Source organism: Mya arenaria, chromosome 12 (genome assembly GCF_026914265.1).
Source record: "Mya arenaria isolate MELC-2E11 chromosome 12, ASM2691426v1".
NCBI lineage: Eukaryota > Metazoa > Mollusca > Bivalvia > Myida > Myidae > Mya > Mya arenaria.
Genome location: NC_069133.1, coordinates 68329866 through 68353208, shown reverse-complemented (window position 1 = coordinate 68353208; position 23343 = coordinate 68329866). Strand labels below are relative to the sequence as shown.

The following is a 23343-nucleotide window of genomic DNA, read 5'->3' as shown; positions in this document are numbered from 1 at the left end:
TTATTGACAAAAGAATTTCCCTTTTTTAGTCAAATAGAGTTATCTCCCGTCGTCAACCGAAATACGATTTATGGATATGGTTAAACTGGAGTAAACATGATAGAAATTTACCGAAAGACGCTTGCTATTGTATTTATTTTTAATATTCATATATATTTGATGATTTTACACATTGTAGCCAAAAATTATAAAATAATATCTAGAAATAATGAGTTTTTTGACAAAAGAATTTCCTTTATTTAGCCAATAAGAGTATTCGCCTGTTCTCAACCGAAATACGATTTATTGATATGTTTAAGGTGAAGTAAGAACATGACAAATATATACAGTTAACTTAATACTAAATTTTTATTTTATTTTTCATCATTTCTCTACATACATGACATATATACATTTGATTAACATCGAACATGGAAGGCTGCATTAAACATAAGTCATACACATAATAAAATTACATGAAATATTGAACGCTGCAAATACAAAATAAAATGATTAACTTACAATATGTATTTAAATCATTGACAAAGACATATACATGTTAATGACAAAAGCAATGGTAAATGTACATTGAAAATTCACCTTGTGAAATTTGAAAGCCCTGAACTATACTGTAGATCTAAGTTAGTTTAAAAGAAAATGATTTTAGCGACATTTTCGACCTATTTCAAAGGCAATGTTTCAAGTACATTCCAAAATACTTTCAAATGCTGTTTATTGATCTAACATTTCCATAAGAATATAAATTCTATTATTTGAATCCAAATTCATAATCATTTTCATAATACAACAACTAATAAAGTTATTTTTACCTGCGTTAAATCGTCTTTCGGTTGGCGAAGGGAGACAACTATTTCACTGACATATTGTCTTTATTCAATTGAACAACAAGTAAATATTTTCATGAACTTTTTCATTTTTATTAGTGTGTTTTAGTTATATGAATATTATGAGATTATCATTAATTGGAATAATTGATTATTTTGGAAGCTTTTATCAACTGCCTATTATATCATTATATTTTAATATTTTTCTCTAAAATTTCGTTTGGTAATGTATTTGTATAATATTAATATAAAAACAATAAAATAAATGCATTAGAAGGCGTCTTTCGGTAACTTTCATGCGTCTTTCGGTAATTTTATCCGTCTTTCGGTAAATAATCGTATTTCGGTAAGTCTAGGGACCGTGGTAGTGGTGGAGGTGATAATGCTGCTGCTGATGGTGATGCTGCTGATGATGATGATGGTGATGGTGGTGTTGGTGGTGGTGATGCTGCTGCTGCTGCTGATGATGATGATGAACGTTGGGGTCTATTACAATAATTTCAGCCGATAATTTTATTTGACATTCTTCAAATATTTGGCTGTTCCGTTAGGTTGATTCACATGAAATTTAAAATATTTACATTGAAAATGCATTAGATGAGCACATATCCTTACAATTAGCTGCTAAACAAAGTGACAAATAATTGTTAAACCTTATATGATATTCTTTTTTCTAAATTTCATACCTAATGGAAGAAAATTGAGATATCAATTATTTTTAGTCAGCAAATGGAATAGCGGAAGTTCAATTAGTCATCATCCGGAAAAAACAACAAATGAACAGTTGATATTAAATTTTACAGTAAGAGTCTATTTTAAGTACATGAAACGTATATTTACTGGTCATATGATACATTCTTTATCACAACGTTTTTACTTGCCTTAGAAGCAAATGTTCGAAACATTTTTTTTCATTCACGTTCAATTATTTTGACGCATATTTCGTTGTTGTTTATCTACCCCACCCAAAATGGCAAATTCTATGGTCGTTCGGCATTCTTGTTTCAGGAATTGTTTTCTCCAATTTGATGACAGAGATAAATTCAAAATTCCATTAATATGAATTTTCTAGATACAATTTGTTTCCTTATAAATCCACACTTGCCTGGCATAGGAACTATGTTCGGCCAATCTAGAATACCGGCTAGAATAGCACAATACATTTTTGGCAAAAATACATTGCTGCTGTGCCGTTGGAGCGATTGTAAATCACAGGGATAAATTCATAGGTTGGTATTTGTGACACCGCATTCGTCTGTTGTTACCGCGTACCACCTCTGAAAACATGGTTCGTGGTATATTGCTCAATGCAGTGATACAGCTTACCAAGACATAGTGGTATATTGACAGGTGTTGCTGGTACAAAATGGCTTCACCCGATTGTGAGGTTAAACAATCTAATTCCCCACGCTTGATAATTAGGTCGCTGGAATATTAAGTGTTTGTTAAAGCATTTTTGGAAAGAAGTTAATTGATACTAAAATACACCTAATGAGTTTGCATAAGTAGATCTGTTCGTTATATACGGGTCATTGTTGTAAGAGCAGAGGTCATTGTATGTTTTTGTAGGTGTCAAAACTAATAAAACAAAAATTGAATTTAGTCTTCATTTAAAAAGTTATCATTGCACAAAGTGTTTTTTTAAATGTGATTTGTTATGTGTTAAATTCATTTACTTCTCTATGAATAATTGATAATGGTTAATGTGTCACATACAGACACAATAGTTCAGAAATTATTCATATTAATCCTTATGTACACTGTGAGTTGAAAGTTTTTACCAGCGATTTATTTGTTTATGTGTGGGTAAATGCCAAATGAATATTGTCCTGCCTTTGTAAAAATTAACATTGAGTCATTGCTATGATTTTTGCCTCTGTTTTTATTTCATCTTAAAGCAGCCAACATTTTACCCTTGAAGTCATGCTTATGATCAATACAATACATACTTAGCCATTAGGCCACACCAAATTGATATTTCGTTCCGCGGATTTACCGCTCCTATTTTTTTGAAAATGTAAAAAAAATATTTTTATTTTTTTTTGTGCGCCCGCACCTCCATTTTGATCGCCAAGCAGATTTTTTTCAGGTAATAATTTATTAAAAGGCTAAAAATAATCAAGTATAATTTTTCTACGCTAGTTTTCGTGTTTTTGTAAAGGGATGCGTAGTGTTTTTATACTAAATATCGATCGCTTTAGCATGGGTTTCAATAAATTCAATCAAAATGGCGGCTTCCAGTATAAACAATGTGGCTCAAAGTTTGGAAATTAAATCTTATTTTTGACAATAAATATGTTTTGAGCATGCTTGAAGTCATTGTTGATCGCCTCATCCACTAAAGAATCATTATTTAAAGCAATCATAATGCAATAATGAATGTGTACTGGTATCTAAGACTGGTAGCGATTATATTGCGTAATTAGTGACTCGTTTTGAATGGAAATCGGACAGGTCAACTTAACTGCAACATGTGTCATTGTTTGGTCCAAATTGATGTATCAAGCTCATTTTTGATCAAATTCTGACAAAACAACAGTTTTGAACAAATATCTTTTCACAAATAGCGATATAAACACTGGTCTGGATATACCTCAACATAAGTAAGCCTAAGTTTATCACCTTATATTTTGTTTTTATTTGCAGCATAATCCGGGATTGTAATGCACTTGTCAATTGTAACCACTGCCCCGCCCACCCCCTGCCCTTGTTCCAGGGGTATACTGGGGACAGCAGAGGCAATGGGCTGTGTTTTTACCTTTCAGGTGGCCCCGCAGTGCCTAGTGAATGTGGTTTTGTCTTCATATTGAAAATAGTCAGGAATGGGCCTCACATAGGTATTCGGGGTTGCAGGGCCATTTGGCAGGGATTTTAACAGCAGTGTGTCCCTGCAGGTCGGGTATTTTACCCGGGTTTTGAGAGACCTGAAGTCAAAGTCCCTGCTATTACAGACTTGGGGGGGGGGGGGGGGCATATACAATTGGCTGGTGCATAAAAACATCTAAATAACAAAAAAAAGTACTCTGAAAAATACCCTTGTTCTTTTTGTTTTAATAAGCACATGTCATTGCATGTGATAATAAAAACAAAATTTAGTCTCACAAAGAACAAAAATAATAATGATGACTAAACCTTTCCTAATGCAGAGAAAACATATTTAATGTAATGTAATTTTTCACCATACCCTGCGATATAAGTATGCCTGTATACCTTGTACCTGCTCTGGTAACATCAGTCTGTTAGTAACCATTTTATTCCAGGCACCAGTGTTTTCAATGCCTTGTGATGACATGCCCTGGATTAATTTACGTTTTTGGGCATGGCCATTTACATCAGCTCAATTTTGTATTAGTAACCTGTATGTAAATATTCCAGCAAATCAACAGAACTCATTTATACTTCAAACTGAACATTTAAAGAATAAATGTTAATTTTCTTTCCATCAGATTATCACCATGGGGACTCTCAACATAAAATGGGATCCAAAGAACCTAGAAATTCGCACCAAGTCCGTGGAGAAGACGCTTGAACCACTTGTGACACAGGTAAAAACTAGTTGTGATTATATTGCACGTAATAACTGAATGAAGAACTCTGTCCAGTACTAACAGTGCTTTAAATCTTATATGGAAAATAATGCTGTAGATTTGAAAAAATAATGCTGTAGATTTGAAATTAAATATTTTTATTATATCTATATGAAAGGGCTTATACATGTATTTTTTATTGTATCTTCTATTGTCAACTTATTATTAACATGCTGTATTTATATCAAACAGGTAACAACACTTGTTAACCAGAAAGGACCCTCAACCAAGAAGAAAGGCCGCTCCAAGAAGGGAAATGTGTTGGCTGCAGCTGTACAGCAGGCCACCCACAACTTCGTGGAGCAGGGAGAAGATATTGCTAATGAAAACCCTGATGTGAAAGAAGACATGCTTGCTGCTGTCGAGGAAGTCAGGAAAACTGGTACTTATAATGAGGCCCATTAAGGCCACCACTTAAAATTAGCCTTTTCTCATATCCAAGAATAAATGATGTAGTCAGTTGGGTTTACTAAAAAAATATTCTGTTTTATATAATTATCAGAGTTAAATAAACAAAGGAGAATGGAAAGCTGGACCAGAAATGATTTACACATATGAAGTTTTAGTCCAGTACCATGTTCATGTCATTGTTGAAGTATCTGTAGTTATTTCTGATAACATTAATAATTGAAAGTGCAACTTCAAAGATTTTAACCATTTTTGATTGCACAATTTACAGTCATGTGCATGAATGTAATTCTGTTTCTTTTATTTAATTTTATGTTAAATTGTATGCTTAGTCATGGGCCATGAAAACAATTCTTAAAACTTGTCCTCTCATGTCAGGTGATGCTATGGGCCTGGCATCATCAGAGTTTGCTGCTGACCCTTGCTCATCAATGAAGCGTGGGGCAATGGTTCGGGCGGCCAGGGCCCTGCTGTCTGCGGTCACCCGTCTCCTTATTCTGGCCGACATGGTAGACGTGCACCTCCTATTGAAATCACTCAGAGTGGTAGGTACATCTTTTCAGTCTGTTTTATGCTTACAAGTTATACGATTGATCTGCATTCAGCCATAGACATGTACTTTTGTACACAATCCAGGGTCAGAAAGTTGCTTGGCTACTCTAGGTTTACATGTCTTCCTATGTTTCCTAAATCTGTTTTCTATGAAGGAGTAGTACTGTATAACTGTATACTATATTCAATATTATTAATGGAGTATTGAGTCACATCTCAAAAGAGAGAAGTAATAATATTGATCTTTACCTTTTCAATCTTTACTTTGACATATGTATTATTATAGTATGTGTTGTTTCAATGTTTTTTCATATAGTAAATATTAATGTCTATACTAATTCACGCAATGTTTGATACTATCATCATGTTTAAGTTTGGTTGCATCACTCTCCAACTTCCTTTATAGTCTAATTGACTTTGTTCTGTGTAAAGAAAAATATATGCTGCAGTATTAATTTAATGATGATCTCTGTGTATTTTATATGTAGGTTGAGAATGATCTTGACCGTATTCGTAATGCGTCAAGCCAGCAGGAGTTGATGGACAGCTTCAAGGAGTTTGGAAAGAGTGTCGTGGAGCTGTCAGAGAGGGCTGCCCAGAGACAGGCTGTAAGTAGATGATTGGTTGGTAGCTTAAATTACATTGAAGTTTGATAGAATTATACCTTTGAAATTAGAAAAAAAGTTTAAAGTGCTGACAGGGCTTCTGTTAAAGGAAGTTTGGAAGTATATTACTCCCTAGAAATGGGTTAAAACTTCCAAAATTGATTCTTTGGAAGTACGAAAACTTCCATAAATTAGAAGAAAACTTCCAAAGTTGAAAACTTGGAAGTTCAAAATATCAAACCCTTTTGTCAATATTACTTTTATGGTCACAATTTCAATCAGTTTAACTATTTTAAGTAAAATTAATTATTATAATACATAAGTCTGTGAATTTGGCAAGTTAAAGTTGGCAAATTATTTGATTTTTATTATACACTTGTTGAAAAATAATTGAAAAAGATATTGTATGCGGGAGACTTAAACTTCCACATTTCAGTATAAAACTTCCAAAATTGATTGACAGGAAGTTCATACTTCTAGTGTCAAATTATTAATGGAAGCCCTGGCTGACATATATTTCATCATTTGTCATGCAGTAAAATGTTTTGAGTTACTGGATAAAAGCATTACACAGTATATCCTTAGAAAGCCGATTTATAAGTCCTATATGCCCTTGCCTTTTCAAGAGTTTATACTATGAGAGCCAAATGGATCCATTAGAGTGTTAATGCATAACAGTGTGCTGGTGATTGTGGGAGACCATATATATGTACATATGACCACCTGTATGGATTTCAGGACTTGAAGGATCCGAGGCGGAGGGATGACTTGGCGGCCTCCCGGGCCACACTAAAGAAGAGCAGCATGATGCTCCTTACTGCCTCTAAGGTACATATACTGTGTATATCGGCTGTTATGATACGGTACATTACAATTTTTAACAAACATTGTAACTACTGTGTGTACATGTTAAATGGAAACAATGACCCCCTTGTTCAGAACTTAGTTAAACTTAAATACATAGTTTAATAACAAATTTCTGAACAATATCACTTTATGATGTAACATTGTAGAATACAACACATTTACCTCTTGATTTTTGCAATACAGAAAAGAGTAAATTTCCCAAACAAAAGAGAAGTACTAGTTAATATTTTAATTTGTATATATGTGTACTGTTGAACTTTTCAAACATACTTGCATGAACAATTTAAAGCAGTTATGCTAGGAATTACATATTGGTTGAAATCATAGTCGATCATCTAAAATGATCAGTCAAGTCATTTCATGATTTTTAGATTAGTTAATTGAAATCTTAAGTTCATATTTTTTTTTGAAGATAAACATACTAAACAAAGAATAAAAATGAACAAAAATAATATAATTTTCAAGTAGTAGGGTATTTCAATGACAATATTATTTTTAACACCTACTCCCGTGACCACAATCTTGTTAAAGGTGGGCTTTTGTGATCACAAGAAAAATGCAATACATCAATGTTACAACTTGTTATTCATTGTCTAGGCGTATGTGCGACATCCAGAGCTAGCAGCAGCAAGGGCCAATAGAGATTGGGCATATGAGCAGCTGTGTAACGCCGTCAACACAATATCTGGGGTTGCCCAGGCAACAGGACAGTCCAGTGCACATCCGTATGAGGGGGCAGGAGAACTCGCAGCTGCATTAGATGAACTTATGGTGGGTCTCATGTTGAACCTGCTTGTTCTCAGCCTTTACAGTGTTTAGATTGTAAAAATTTAATCTGATACATTACTTCTTTTTCCGCTGTTTGTTTTTATTGGTAAGGGACTCAAATTTACAAGAACATAACAAGAGCAGCTAAGCATTGCCAAAACATCAAGCAAGAACACACTCTAAAAGATGTACTTTTCTGTCAATCTTTCTGTCATGTAGAACATGAAAATTCAACTTCCAATATTTCAGTTGTTTAATAGACAAACATTATGATTTCAATTCAGCAAAAGGTGATCATGGATCCTCTCACATACAATGAGGTTCGAACGCGTCCCTCCCTCGAGGAGAGATTGGAGAGTATCATCAGCGGAGCCGCACTCATGGCCGACTCAGCGTGCACAAGAGACGACAGACGGGAGAGGATTGTACAGGAGTGTAACGCTGTCAGACAGGCACTACAGGATCTCCTCACTGAGTACATGAACAATGTAAGTACTGAAAACACAAGTTCTATGAAAAATCTTGACAAGTTATTGATAACAATTACTCAAAACGAAAAATGAAATTATTGTGGTTTAGTTCTGAAATATACAAATTGAAATTATGTTTCCCTCATATGTTTTGAATATGGAAGAAATCAGGATGATAAGAGAGATTTCTCATCTTTAGTAACAAAAAAAGGTAGACTTGTTATGTAAGCAGTAAAGATATATGGACAATAATGAGTAAAACTAATATCTGAAGTATATACCATCTTTTACGATAAGTTACCATTTTTGCAAGTTGTCTCAATACTCAATGATGTTTGAATTAAAGTGTAGGCCAAAGTTCCCTATCAGAAAGACGAGGTTTAAGGTACAGTTACTGGCCTTGCTTAAGCATGAAAGTTCAGATTGTTATATTTGAAAGATACAGTCACATCATTTGTTATATATCCATAGATGTCTTTTCAATCTTGTGTTCTGTTACATATCCCCCCCTAAACTGTGTCCTCATGTCCAGGAAAGAATGTTACTAATTTCATGTTATGGCATGAGAAATGAATTGATTTATGTATACATGTTTTAGGTGTTGAACTGTGTATTGTTACAATCTACTAACACAGTTGCTGAATTGTTATCGAAACAAATTAAATGTTTGATTTAGACTCAATAACATAGCAAAATATAACACAACTGTTATTTTCAATGTATTAAAAAAATGAAGCAGGTTTGTTCACGTATTAGTTATGCATGAAGAACATTTCTTCGTTTCTGTTCACAGACATTGATGATGCTAGTACACCATGTATTTATACCTTGACAATAGTGAACGTTAGAAAATAAGAACATGTATTCCTTAAGCATTCATGCAACTATAGAGGGATGTGGATATGTCTTGGATAAGTAATTTTATACATGTTTTGTTAAGACAGACATCCATGTAAAACAAATATTAGGTCTGGCCTATTTCTGTATTTTGCTTATATTTATGTGAAAATTTAAGCCTGAAATAGCCATATTTTTTTGCTCTTCTTGGTGAGCAAATATTCATTATAACTATTGTCTATTACTCTCAGAACTATATCATTTACCAGCAAGTTAAACCATGTACCCTTGTATGTTCCAGGCTGGTAGATCTGAGCCGAGTGAAGCCTTGGAGAGGGCCATTGACAACATGCAGAAGAAGACCAAGGACCTACGGAGACAGGTGTGTAGGAATATTGTTCAAGGGTAAAATGTAATTGAGGGAAACAAAGGGCTAGCTAGAGCATTGTAGCCTCTAGATATTACTTAGCTTATCTCTTTCGGAGAACAAAAGTCGAGGTATTGTCATAGCCTTGATGTCATTGCTGTCGTCTTTGTAGTGCAAACACTTACACCACTTTATCTTCTAATGAAACTTGGTACACATGTTAGCAGATACAATATGCACATGTACAGCAAGTCCCATAACTCTGAATTTGATAACTGTTGAGTTATGCCCCTTTTCGACTGAAAAACAACAGACTAGCCTTCACTCTGCTATTGATATTTTTTTGGTTTTTATACTACTCGCCCCAGCGTCGGCGTCGGTGTCCGGTTAAAGTTTTAGGGCAAGTTGGGATTTTCACTTATAAGTCCAATACCTTTCATTCAATTGAGTTTATACTTCACACAGTTGTTCAGGGCCATCATATGATGAGGTTAGATAACTCCATATTATTCTTTACACAGAATATGGCCCCTGATTGACTATGGAACTTAGGTTAAAGTTTTAGGGCAGGTTGGGATATTTATAAATAACTTCTATACCCTTTGTACAATTGACTTAATACTTTACACAGTTGTTCAGGACCATCACACAATGAGGCAACATATCTCCATATTATCCTTAATACAAGTTATGGCCCCTGATTGACTTAGGTTAAAGTTTAAGGGCAGGTTAAAGTTTTAGGGCAAGTTGGGATTTTCACTTAAAACTCCAATACCATTCATTCAATTGACTTAATACTTCACACAGTTGTTCAGAGCCATCACATAATGAGGTTAGATAACTCCATATTATCTTTTATACAAATTATGGCCCCTGAATGACTATGGAACTTAGGTTAAAGTTTTAGGGCAGGTTGGGATATTTATTAATAACTTCTATACCCTTCATTCAATTGACTTAATACTTCACACAATTGTTCAGGACCATCACCCAATGAGGTTACATAACTCCATATCCTTAATACAAGTTGTGGCCCCTGTTTGACTTAGGTTAAAGTTTTAGGAGGGTAAAGGTTAAGGGCAAGTTGGGATTTTAATAAAAAAAACTTCTATACCTTTCATTCAATGCACTTAAAAATTCAAAATTATTTACAACCATCTTACAACAAGAAACATAACTCCATTTTTACCCTAAATACAAATTATGTCTCTTGAATATTTTTTTTATTTCTTTTGACAGGCACATTTTTACATTGAATCTTAACCATTTTTTTACCAAGGGAAAACAAGGAGGGCGATGCTATATGGCCCTTGAACTTTTTTTATTATTATTTTTTTTTTTTTAATTTTATTTTAATTTCTTTTGAAAGGCATATTTGTATATTCTTTACCACATTTTCATAATGGGAAATCAAGTTATTTGAATGACTTGCGTCATTTTTCGGGTGGTGGGAGGGCAGCATCAAAGTCACCTTATGTATTGAATAATTTTAGTTAGGTTTGAAATAAACAGACCAAACTTGGTAATATTACAACGAGGCGAAGTAGCGCGCGCTGTCTTTCGACAGCTCTTGTTGATTTCCTTCTAAAATATTGATAGATTTATTTTGATTTTCATTTGGTCATCCATTAATACAAAATCATGTCATAGCATTAGTATAAAAGTTTGCATTTCTTTCAAACTTGAAAATAACTTGTATGACAATTAACTTTGTCTGAAAAATCATTTAAAAAAAAAAAGTCTAGAAAAAGTGCATAACACATCTTATGTTTATTCTAAAACAAAATGAAATTTTAACCTTTTACTTTGTGACTGTATTACAGCTACGTAAAGCAGTTGTCGACCATGTGTCAGACTCTTTCCTTGAGACCAATGTGCCGTTGCTTGTGCTGATTGAGGCTGCCAAGGCCGGGGATGAGAAGGGAGTGGAGGAATACGCCGTTGTGTTTGCTGATCATGCTAACAAACTGGTCGAGGTCAGTAAATGGAAGGGTTGATTCAGATTAACCTGGTTAATCAACTTTATATTTAGCTCTTGCATAAAATTTGAATTTGAAGAAAAAACAAATATTAATTTAAATTCTTGTTTAATGGTAAGATAAGTGGATAAAAGATTTATTATGGGCATCATTAAATTATTATCAGTGTGACCAAGTGCCTTATAAACAATGTACATTGAAGCACATTTTTTGTCTGTACCAAGTAGCAAAGACCCTCCTTTATAGAAGTAAAGCGTATGATATGTGTGATTTCAGGTGGCAAACCTGGCATGTTCCATGTCCAGCAATGAGGAGGGAGTGAAGATGGTTCGACTGGCAGCGGCTGAAATAGAAAAACTGTGCCCTCAGGTGATACTTGATTTCCACTTTGTGTGTTCATATAATCTTTTGAATTAGGACGTAGGATTTCCACAAAGCGTTTTGTTCCTCAATAGGTCTGTATACATTTATAACAGGTATTTTATCGTGTATTATCAACAAAATCTTAAGTACTTTTTAATATGTGCTAAACACTCAACATGCTGTTAACACACTTATTTTTCATCCTGTGTACCTACATTTTAGGCTTCCAACTATTAATACATATGTTACCCCCCTTCACCCAGGTGATCAATGCAGCCCGTGTACTGGCAGCGAGGCCGAGGTCCAAGGTTGCCCTTGAGAACATGGACGTGTTCAAAGATGCCTGGGAAAACCAAGTTAGGCTGCTCACAGACGCTGTAGATGATATCACCACCATAGATGATTTCCTCGCTGTCTCAGGTGTGTCCGCACTCTTGTATTTTACAGAAGCATTCCGCTTGTAATTTATATAGGTACTGTCAACATTTCGATTCAGTATGGCTTCATCAATGTAATACTTTGAATTAAACAAAACTACATTTTAAAGAAACACTGTACTAATAAAATCATATATTCGATTCCAGAAAGCCACATTCTGGAGGATGTGAACAGGTGTGTGTTTGCCCTGCAAGAAGCAGATGCTGACACACTTGACCGCACTGCGGGAGCCATACGGGGCCGCTCCGCCCGCGTGTGTAATGTCGTGTCTGCTGAGATGGACAACTACGAGCCCGGGCCATACACCGACCGTGTCATGGAGGCAGTTATCCTGCTGCGGGACCAAGGTAAGAGGACATTTGATGACTTGAACAGAAACCGTATAATGATGTGGCTATACCGTATAATGATGTGGCTATAGCGTATAATGATGTGGCTATACCGTATAATGATGTGGCTATACCGTATAATGATGTGGCTATAGCGTATAATGATGTGGCTATACCGTATAATGATGTGGCTAAACCGTATAATGATGTGGCTATACCGTATAATGATGTGGCTATACCGTATAATGATGTGGCTATACCGTATAATGATGTGGCTATACCGTATAATGATGTGGCTATAGCCTTTTTGTAGAAGTGTCATAAGTATCTTTAATGTTTAACCTGACTGAAAACCTTTGATTGATATTCATTATGAAACTTGAAAAACTCAGTAAATGTTGCCTGTATGCTTCAGACATGTACAACTATACAGCATCACTCTTATTAACTTTTTGTTATAATCCTTTGATGAAATTTGAAACAAATGCGCATTAGTTGGTATCTGCTTCAGCTTCCTTTAGGTATCCTGTTAGTAAGATTTGTCAGATGAACTCTCTTTGAGTGAAAATTTAAAAGGACAAAAAGTATGCAAAACACTGACTTTCATTTTGCTACATGTTATTTTGTTCTTTTAGTGATGCCAAACTTTGCTGAGAAGGTTGAGATTGCTGTAGATGCCCTTTCCCAGAATGCACCTGAGCGTATAGATGACAATGAGTTCATTGATGCCAGCAGACTTGTGTATGACGGTGTACGAGACATCAGACAGGCAGTGCTTATGAACAGGGTAGGGTATATGTGTACTTTCCTGTAGCCTTATGTTCAATTAAGATTATAAAATCATTATTTAGTATTAAAAAGTATTATAACTCCTGTTAATTGAGGTTGTCAAGATTTAATCTATTGATATAAAACACAAAAAGCATGTATGTATCAAGGTCAATTGACCAGTCACCAGATGTCAATCAAACAATCAATTGACCAATAACAGGATTATGTTTTATTGAAGCACATGGTGGCATTATCCAATGGATGATCTGAAAAACCTCGCCGAATGATCTGGACAAGTTGCAGGAATGGATGTGGCGACTGGTCAACCTCTTTAGTTCATGTTTATGGAATTATTTTTGCTTGACAAGACTTATGTTGATGATCACCACAATGTTGTTGTTGTTGTTACATTCCAGGCGCCGGAGGACCTGGACACAGACACAGACCTGGAGGATGAGGTTGATCACTATGACACACGATCTAGATGTAAGTACACTATTCACATCATTAAAAAATCATAGCTTTTAATCATTTACGGGGCATAAAATATCAATCCATGAATGGGATCCTTTGGATTTGGGCGATGTTCTCTTATAAGTAAAAACTGATGTTATTTGTGTTTGGTAATACAGGAAAAGTAAATAGAATAATAGAATGATATAATTTAATGTCTGAAGTGTTAGGATAGAGTCATGATGCATTGTTGAACCTCTGTCTTACAACGCATTACCTTATCGTTTCAATGACTATATCGTATACATTGTACAGCGAGTTACCAGACGGACGTGGATGACATCCATGGGAAGTCTGACCGGGCCATGATGAGAGCCCTGCCACAAGAGGAGAAGGAACAGATTCAGGTATGTGCCGGCTTATATACATGTACATGTATTATCATGTTGCAAAAGTTTTAAGCGGTTTACAAGCCTTGAAGGGTCCTGTAAACCACAACTGTGTTTGCATGTATTTTTGTATTTGCTTAACTATTTGACTACTGGATTTGTCCTTGTAGTTTTCATTATATCATTGTATAATGAAGTGTTATTTTTCAGTTGAAAGTTTTATTTAATTTATTACAATGTTATAGAAGGTAACTTAAGGATGTTGCCATCATATTGAGGCCCTTGTTTTTTTTGCTCTGAGGAGTGATTTATTCCTGCCCAGGTATAAAACGTACAGCAGAAGCTTAGAGAGTATGTGGCTGACAATGACTAATACATGTATATTGTGTTTTGTAGGCTCAGTTTGAAATGTTCCGTATGGAGAAGCAGAAGCTGGACATGGAGGTTGCCAAGTGGGACGACAGGGGCAATGACATCATCGTCATCGCCAAGCAGATGTGCATGATTATGATGGAGATGACTGACTTCACCAGGTAAACATGACCATGGTTGAGCTCATCCCCTACACTTTACAGCACTTTATCAACATTTCTGTAGTCAGTAAATATGACCAGAAATTAGTTTTGCTGAAACATGCTGTACATAAGTCATTTAATTTCATGTTTAATTTCTTGCTATGCATGTAATAGAAAGGAAAATATGTTAACACATAGTTGATAACGATATTTTTGTAATAGTGAGTTGTTTTACTAAGCATTTCCATGTTCATTCAGAGGTCGAGGCCCCTTAAAGAGCACCATGGATGTGATCAATGCAGCCAAGAAGATTTCTGAGGCTGGAACCAGTCTGGATGCTCTTGCTGTTAAAGTTGCAGAACAGGTACATATGTCAGCTCAGTTGTTATGGTATAATATTGAAACTCCTATTAAAATTTCTTAGGGCTATTCCAGTTAAACATATGTCCCACCCCAGGACGGCAAAATAAAGAAATTCTGTAGGGGGTAGGTCTTTTTCTTAATTTGCTACTGTAGGGGGTGGTGATAAGTCCAATTTCGCTTCTATAGGGGGGCGTCATTTTCTTTTTTGCCTCTGACCTTATCTGCTCATATATATTCACTGCCCGATGGTGAAATACCGGTTTTTTTTATCCATATAACATATTTTACCGAACGTCGTGTACAGAATTGGTTTGGATACAAATTTTCGCGATATTACGAGTCGGTTCCGCGGTACCGGAAATCAGAAGAAGTTGCGTCCCTTGACAACAAGATGGCAGAGGCGCCAGAATTTGTAAAGTCGTGGTCGAAGACCAACCTACAAAATTGGCTAGAAACCAATAGTTGCGCCGCATGTGTGGATATGTTTCGTGGTAAGTATACCAAATTGCAGTGTTCGACACTAACGGGGTCCTGGGATCCCGAGGACACCAGTTTTTCAGGAGGGACACCTGAACTTCGAAGTCCGGTATTCCGTCGGGACACTTAAATTTCTGACTGATAAACGCTAAATATCAATAAATAAGTAGCATTTAATTAATTTATTACCTAAATTCGGGCTCCCTAAATTTCTTGACAGCACATGTCAAAACAATATTATTAATCATCATTATCGGACTCATCAAAGCGAAAGTATAGCTGACTATTTGACTATAGTTACGTCATGAATCTATAAATAAACAGGTCATTTCACAGGCGCATGCAGGTTAACGCTTCCGTTTTGTTGTTTACATTTTAAACAAGGTCAGAGCTGACAGAGATTTATTATCGGTAAAATACTTATGTGGAATTGTTTTGCTTATGTGTCAGAACCGCCCAAAAAGATGCCAACTCTGATGATACCTTTTATATAATATGATGCGACCTTTGAGTATTTACAGTAACATTTACGACACAAAAGAACTGCATCCTACATTCAGCATTCTTTGTTAATTGGCATTCAACTTATCAATATTCTTTGTTAATTTTAAAGACATATATTTTATGCCTTGATAAAAAATAATAGAAATAAAATTTGCAGGGTTTTATTCATTAATTCAATAAATTTATAAAATTTTATGACTTTTTGGCGCGAAAATTAACATATGTATATACAATTTTTGGTCATCTGCTCTTCCAGTATGCACTACGACTGTTGGGCAGTCTGATTGATTTATCAACAGCTCTACTAAATATTGATTGGAGTTTTCACAAGCCAGATGTAATATTCCTACAGTTTCTTAATGAAAAGCACCGACATTTGACAAGACCCTGAACCATGATGTATTTTATGCGTATTTTCCAAAAATCTAAAAATAGTAACAACATCAAGTTTTTGTTTACATTGTATCCATCTCTGTTTTTGACTGAAAACAAAAGGGACTTAGACATTCTCCCGCTTTTGAACCCAATCTACCAACTTAGAGACCAAAATATACCTCACTGCCATTCAGTGCTACTAACCTGTCATTACATGCTGCTGAAAACATGTATAATAATTATGGTGGTTTATACTTGCATTACAAATTGAAAAGTAAAAGGATGTTGAATTTAATATTAAAACAGGCTCAACAATGAAAAAATGTAAAAAGTGGAAGGGACTCCTAATTTCAGGAAGGGACACCTGATTTCAAATGTTGGTGTCCCTTCTGGATCCCTTGGAAAAATGGTTAGTGTCGACCCCTGTAAATTGACAACAGTTGTCTAGAATTTTATTAGAAATCATAATTTGTACGTATTGCGTAAATGTTATAAATCCGAATGTTTCGTCCCCTTAACATTTCGACCACAAGGTATTTTTAGGTTGTATATAATTACATGGGTGAAAGTTTCAGCCTCATGTGGCTTAATATGCACTTATAGCAACATATGAAGAAACAAGAAAACCGTGGTGTGTAGGTTATAGTCCATATAATGGAAAATAACCAAATTTATTAATGGAAAATAACAAAATTTATTACAAGCAAAGCCCAGTAATAAGTTTTGTTATTTTCCATTACATGAGCTGTAACCGACTTATAGTTCACCCTAGTTTCTAAGCCAATCATCGAACAAGGCCGTATACAGCGTGCCCATTGGCTGCTCGAAGTTCATTTGGCGCGCGCCATGTCTGTTGACCTAGTTATAATAATTAACTTATTGGGTGCAGATGTGATCTTATATGAAACCTATTCGAGCAAAGATTTGAAAATCTCTGGGTGATGATTGGCTTAGAAACTAGGGTGAGCTATAAGGTCCTATATAGCTCACCTGATCAAAGAGTTACAAAAGAGTAATTGCAAATAATCTTTGCATATAGACGTATAAAAAAATAAACTTCTCAAGGGGGTCCGAATTTGCTCAGAAAATATTCTAAAGGGGGTTCTTTTCTCATCAAATAAACTTCTGAAGGGGGATGGTCCATTTTGAAAGTGCCTTCCTGGGGTGGGACATATGTTTTACTGGAATAGCCCTTAGCTGAACACATATAGATAAATGCAAAATCTTTGGAAAACTTCTTATTAAGCAAAACAACTTATATGATGTTTAATGCAGTAAAAGTGTATGTGTTGTTGATGAAACGTTTAACGTCATTGTTGCTGATGTGGATTATTAAACTGGAGAAGAGAGGACTACTTTTAATTAAGGGAATCATATTCATATGATGTTAGGTTAAAAATATATTATGCTGTGAATTAACCAGAATGAATAGTTTATAATTATACAAACAATCCATGTTTTTCTTCCCACTCCAGTGTCCAGACTCTGCCTCCAAGAAGGACTTGATGGCATATCTACAGAGAATAGCCCTGTACTGCCACCAGCTGAACATTACCAGTAAAGTGAAGGCCGATGTACAGAGTGTTGGAGGAGAGCTGATTGTCTCTGGGGTGAGTTGGTTTAGCAATATTCACAATACTAGTATTACTTGATGAAAAATTAAACCAGGGCTTCCATTAAGAATATGAAACTGGAAGTGTGAACTTCCCGTCCAACAATGTTTTGTTTTTTTCACTGAAATGTGGAAGTTTAATTGTCCCAAATACAGTCTTTTTCAACTATTTTTCAACTAATATGTTAAAAATCAAGTAATTTTCAACTCTAACTTGCCAAATTTAAAGCCTTATATTACAATAATTCATTTTACTTAAAGACTGATTAGAATTGTGACCATAAAATCAATGTTCACACATTATAGTTTTGATATTTTGAACTTCCAAGCTTTTTCTTTAAAATTATGGAAGTTTTTGTACTTCCAAGGAATCAATTTCTAGGGAGTAATATTCTTCCAAACTTCTTTTAATGGAAAAATTAAAACGTTTTTAATGGTAATTTGATGTGTGTATAAAAGTCTCCTCCATTATTTTGGAGCACAGAGTGATGTTAAGTGTTGGAGGAGAGCTTTGTCTGGATGATTAAAGTTAAATTCATTAAGATTGTGAAACTGCTGTTATATTTAATCAAGCAAACATTTTAAGGGTGAGTATTGGAGCTATCTAGTCTGTCAAGGTGGCGGTCAATTGTGCTGTTGTAAAAGTTTATAGATAGAACTATTTTTCACTGTTTAAGATTGATACCCAGTAAATGCAATCACACATACTCATTGTATCATTGTATCCCGGGTAAGTTTAAATAGCAACATCCTAGAGGCACTGCTGCTTGGCCTTATGTGAAGGTAATTGAACAATGCCTGAAGTAACTCAAACCTAATCAAGCCATTTACTCCTTGATTTCAGTTGGACAGTGCCACATCCCTTATCCAGGCAGCCAAGAATCTGATGAATGCCGTGGTGTTGACAGTGAAGGCTTGCTATGTCGCTTCTACCAAGGTATTTGAAACATCACTTTCATGCCTTTTTAGCTCGACCAATCTAAGAATAAGGAGAGCTATCCTAGTCACCCCAGCGTCGTCGTCGGCGTAACCACTTATATTAAAGTTTTTGTAAGAGTTTGCGTACCACCTCAAATATTTTCAAAGTCCATTGACATCTGGCTTTGAAACTTTGCAAACTTGTTCACCATCATGCCCCCAACCTGTACACAGGAGGAGGTAACTCTATCGAGCATTTTGAAAAAAATATGCCCATTTTTCAACTTAAAAGTTATGTTAAAGTTTGCGTACCACCTCAAATATTTTCCATTCAATTTATGTAAATATCTCAGCACATCATGTATTGCATTGAAATCTAATCTAACAGTAATCCATGCATGTTTCGGCAAAACTTTTTAATCCATACACCGAAAAGCGGCGGAATAGTCGAGTGGGCTGTCTCTGTGACAGCTCTTGTTTAGCATTTCGCTGGTATTTCTAAAATGTCTTAATTTCGAAATAATTTCAAGGTCAAATTTAAAGATATTTCTGCTGTTTGCAATTGCAATTCAAGGTTTTGAAACATTGAATGAATGTGGCTTTTTCTCCTCCCAAAACGACCTAGTGAATTTTAAATCAAGTGCAAAAATGGCCTATCAATCAACTTGAAAGAAACACACATGAAAGAAACACACATGTACCGCTGTCTATGAGATTGGTTCATTGTTTTCCATAACATGGAGAACTGCTTACCCTGCAAATTATCAATACATGTACATTGTGTATTGATTTTACATCAACAGACCAATGAAGTTGGTAGCTTTAAATTACATTGGCAACAATGGAACTCTTTGAAGAGATGAAACTGACAGGTGAAAGCTGCCATGAAAGTGGTGCAAGTTGAGCAACTCTTAGGTTACGATTGTGCTTTGTTGAACTGATTGACAACCATGCTTTAGTAAACAGTATTAATTTAATAATTGTTATTGATACATGCGTCTACATACATGTGAAATTTGCTTCAAGTCTATAAAAACGTTTTGGTCATTATAAAGCAATTACATCATATAACCTTGTGAGGCACTTTAATTATGATGGCTCAAGATGTTTTATAAATACCAGCACTGATTTCTTTAAGTTTGAACAATACTCTTTCATATAAACAGTATGATAAAATGTGATAAATTAAAGTAATTTATATGCACCCTTAATTGTTATGTTCAATTTACTTTGGACATTAGGAATATGAGACCGGTTAAATCAAATGACAGGATGGCACGAAGAGGGGAACAGTTTTATGTATTTTATAAACATATATCTCTAAATAAGCTTGATACAAAATTCATGACATGTATGTGTTGAATATGTTATAAATGTTTTCTCTTATTTTTCAGTACAAGAACACTGGAAAGATGGTAAGTTAAAAGTTGTGTAGAATACTCCGCGGAAAAAAACTTACAACTCTTTCTCATTTAAAACAACTAAGGCTGTGTTTTTATCAAACAACATACCTTTCTTTAACATTCAACCATGGCAATCATAAATACTAGACAGTTGTTGTCATGAAAGATGATAGTATGTCAAAATCATTCAGTAACTAACTACTCCTGTACAACAACATGGACAAGAGGTCATACAGTATGGTATGTGTTCCGGACACCGGTTCTGGTGTGTACCAAGGAAATCATCAAAACAGTTATTTATATTGGCTTATAGCTGTTACAATTCTGCTATAAAAATATTTTATAATAGAACTAAGTATTACGAAGATGACAGGTTCTACTTATATCATATGTAAACTATATCCATTTTATCAGTCTATACCATATCACATCATTATTTTCTGCAGACAATCGTTGCATGGAAGATGAAGCCTCCAGAGAAGAAGCCATTGGTTCGTCGGGACGAGGGACGTGAATATGGGCGCATCAGTCGGGCTGCAGGCAAGAAGAAGATTGAGCCAATCAAGGCTCTTTCAGACTTCCAGGAGATCGATAAAGACAGCTTTTGCTGATCTAGACTTTGTTTTTAGAATCAAGATTTTCAGTGATCATGATTGCTGTGTAAAATGGCTGATGAAATGAGACTTTGAAAGGTGTTACTCTAGCAATATTTGTTTTCTAACACACGATAAGCAGTGATAGAAAAGTGTACCAAAAACTAAAAACAAATGTATTCATAGTCAGTTAATTGTTTGTGGGACAGCATTAGCAGTCTTGATTTTTGGTTTACTGATTAGTATTTTTTATAAAAAAGGTTGACTTTTGAATAGTTTAAGTGCTTAGGATGTGCGTGTCCATCCTGTTAATTAATACAGCCTTTGTATATCTACTAACTGCTACAACAAATTTCTAAGGGTTTGTTACTTGTCTAAAAATAGTAATCATGTATTAACACCTTAAATGTCAGCATAAATATCTGACCTTAAAAACATGTGCAATGAACATCGAATTTAACATGACAGCATTACGTCATGCTGCTTATCATTTTGAGACACAAAATTGACAATTATCCTTCATTCAATTCTGGGAGTACTTGATGGGTAATTTGCCAACACTGTTGGTAAAAGTCTACATATTGTCTAGATGGATATATCTTGTAACCAGTTGAATTGGTAGCCAGTTATTTATTTACTATAAGTAAAGAATTACTTTTTGTTATAAATGTTGAGGAAAATGTATGCATAGGACAAACATGCTTGTAGACTTGTAGTGCTGGTGCAGGATAGTTTGAGCTTTATTCAGAAATAAAAGTTTTCTTTTTTCAAAATTACAATGGCTTGTACATGGATGTATCTACATACATGTGTGTCATACATGGGTCTCTTCATATAAAAACTACATATCCATGCCAGATCCATGTCAATTGTCAATTGTCAAAACACTTGTGTACTTGCATAGGGTAAATCACATCAGGTTTGCTTCCTGTGCTGTTGTATGGTGGGTACACTTGTATTTACAAGAACACTTAACTGTATTATTGTGTATTTTCTCACAAACTGCTAATTTGTTATAGATACATGTACACTTAGTGTCAAGCTTCAGATCATTCTTTACTATTCCAAGTTAGGTAGGCATGCTTCAGTTTAAATATTTACTACCGTAATGTTTTTTATGTTAGTGAGGACGGGCTTGGGTTGGCCATCCAGAAAAAAATCACATATATTTACCGAAAGCTACATGTCTTGGTAGATTTGTGTTGTAGAAAAGGATTTCTTTGTTTTATTACAGAGTTTCTTTACAGTGATTTTATAAGGGTTATATAACTATTTAAAGCGTTAGATTTATATTTTTGTGATTTTTTTTTTATTAATTACAGTGTGATTTATTTAGTTGTGTATTTTATATGCATGCCACTAGAAACAATATTTTTACATTCTGTATGCCATGTCATTTTAATGGCATGATATCAATTTGAAGATTCATCATTCATTTTTACGAATCTCTGTGTAAATAATATCATTATTTATGTACAGATACATTGTATGTTCATTTTCTCCAGTTTTGTTAGTAATCTACCTTCATTGATTTTTGTTTCAAATTCTAAATTATTATATTTAACACAAACTATCCATATCAAGCATTTGAAGCATTTTACACGGTTGTGAACCTCTTTATGACTGAAATCATTTTCATTTACTTTATGAATAAACCCACTAACAGACCACTACCTTGTTGGCGATTTATTTTATACTCATTTTCTTAACTGCTGATACAAAATGAAAACCAGCGTATAGAATATTTCTAATGATCATCCTCTATTACAATCTTTTAAAAGTGGTTTCATATACATGTATATGTTTGATATAAAATCAACAGGTATGTTAAACAAAACAATAACAGAGACAAGTAATATCTAGAAGATAGTTATGTGGACGAGTTGAATGAACCTCTTTTAAAACCCTCCTGTATACATTGTATGTTAATGTTTATTTAAGAAAGCAAAGCACACACCAGTGTAATTTAGATCTTACATTTATGTCTTCAAACCCTATCTTAAACGGTTTCATATTCTATTGACATAACATTGAATGACACGACTTCTGAAGTCATTACGTGATGTAATGAGGTGACTTGACGAGAATACGGCTAACCACCTCACATTACATGTACATTTTCAACCAATGCAAACAGAGTCTATATATTCTTCACAATTAATTATATTTAAACTCTCACTTCACAATGTAAAGTGGAGTTTACAGTATTTTGGAGTCAGGCGCGTCATCACGCCTGTGCGGCCTCCGTCCCATTTTCATGTCCCTTCTATAACTTTGTCATTCATGGTTGCATTTTGAAATAATTTGACAGAAAATACCACCGTATGATAACAACATGTGCGAACGACCCGGGTTCATATCTTCCAGGTCAAGTTCACTGCGCTCCTAGGAACGTTGTCAGTTTTGCTATATAAGCCTTACTGATATAAGTGGTTCGTATGCAGCCCAGTACTAAGTCAGTCATGGTAGGATTTCGAAATAATTTTCATAAAACGTCGCGCACAGAACTCGGAACTCTAGTTATACTTAAAATGATTGCGATCAAATGCCTATAAACCCTAAAATCTTTTGTTGAT

The 23343-nt window shown here is 34.7% G+C and overlaps 1 protein-coding gene across 2 annotated transcripts; it reads left to right on the top strand.

Moving 5' to 3' along the window:
• Positions 1 to 1515: 1515 nt before the first annotated feature.
• Positions 1516 to 22437, top strand: LOC128211563 (catenin alpha-2-like). 2 transcript variants are annotated; one of them, XM_052916505.1, is made up of 23 exons: positions 1516 to 1626; positions 4271 to 4369; positions 4604 to 4793; positions 5198 to 5364; positions 5860 to 5979; positions 6715 to 6804; positions 7441 to 7614; positions 7896 to 8099; positions 8428 to 8466; positions 9220 to 9300; positions 11109 to 11261; positions 11541 to 11633; positions 11891 to 12047; positions 12212 to 12412; positions 13030 to 13181; positions 13582 to 13651; positions 13934 to 14025; positions 14404 to 14540; positions 14781 to 14886; positions 17717 to 17851; positions 18698 to 18790; positions 20166 to 20186; positions 20621 to 22437. In XM_052916505.1, exons 2-23 carry the CDS (start codon positions 4280 to 4282, stop codon positions 20783 to 20785), a joined length of 2730 nt encoding a protein of 909 aa, XP_052772465.1. In that variant the 5' UTR covers positions 1516 to 1626; positions 4271 to 4279; the 3' UTR covers positions 20786 to 22437. The 2 variants fall into 2 exon arrangements, with proteins under 2 accessions (XP_052772465.1, XP_052772466.1); XM_052916506.1 differs by lacking the exon at positions 8428 to 8466.
• The last annotated feature ends 906 nt before the right edge of the window (positions 22438 to 23343 follow it).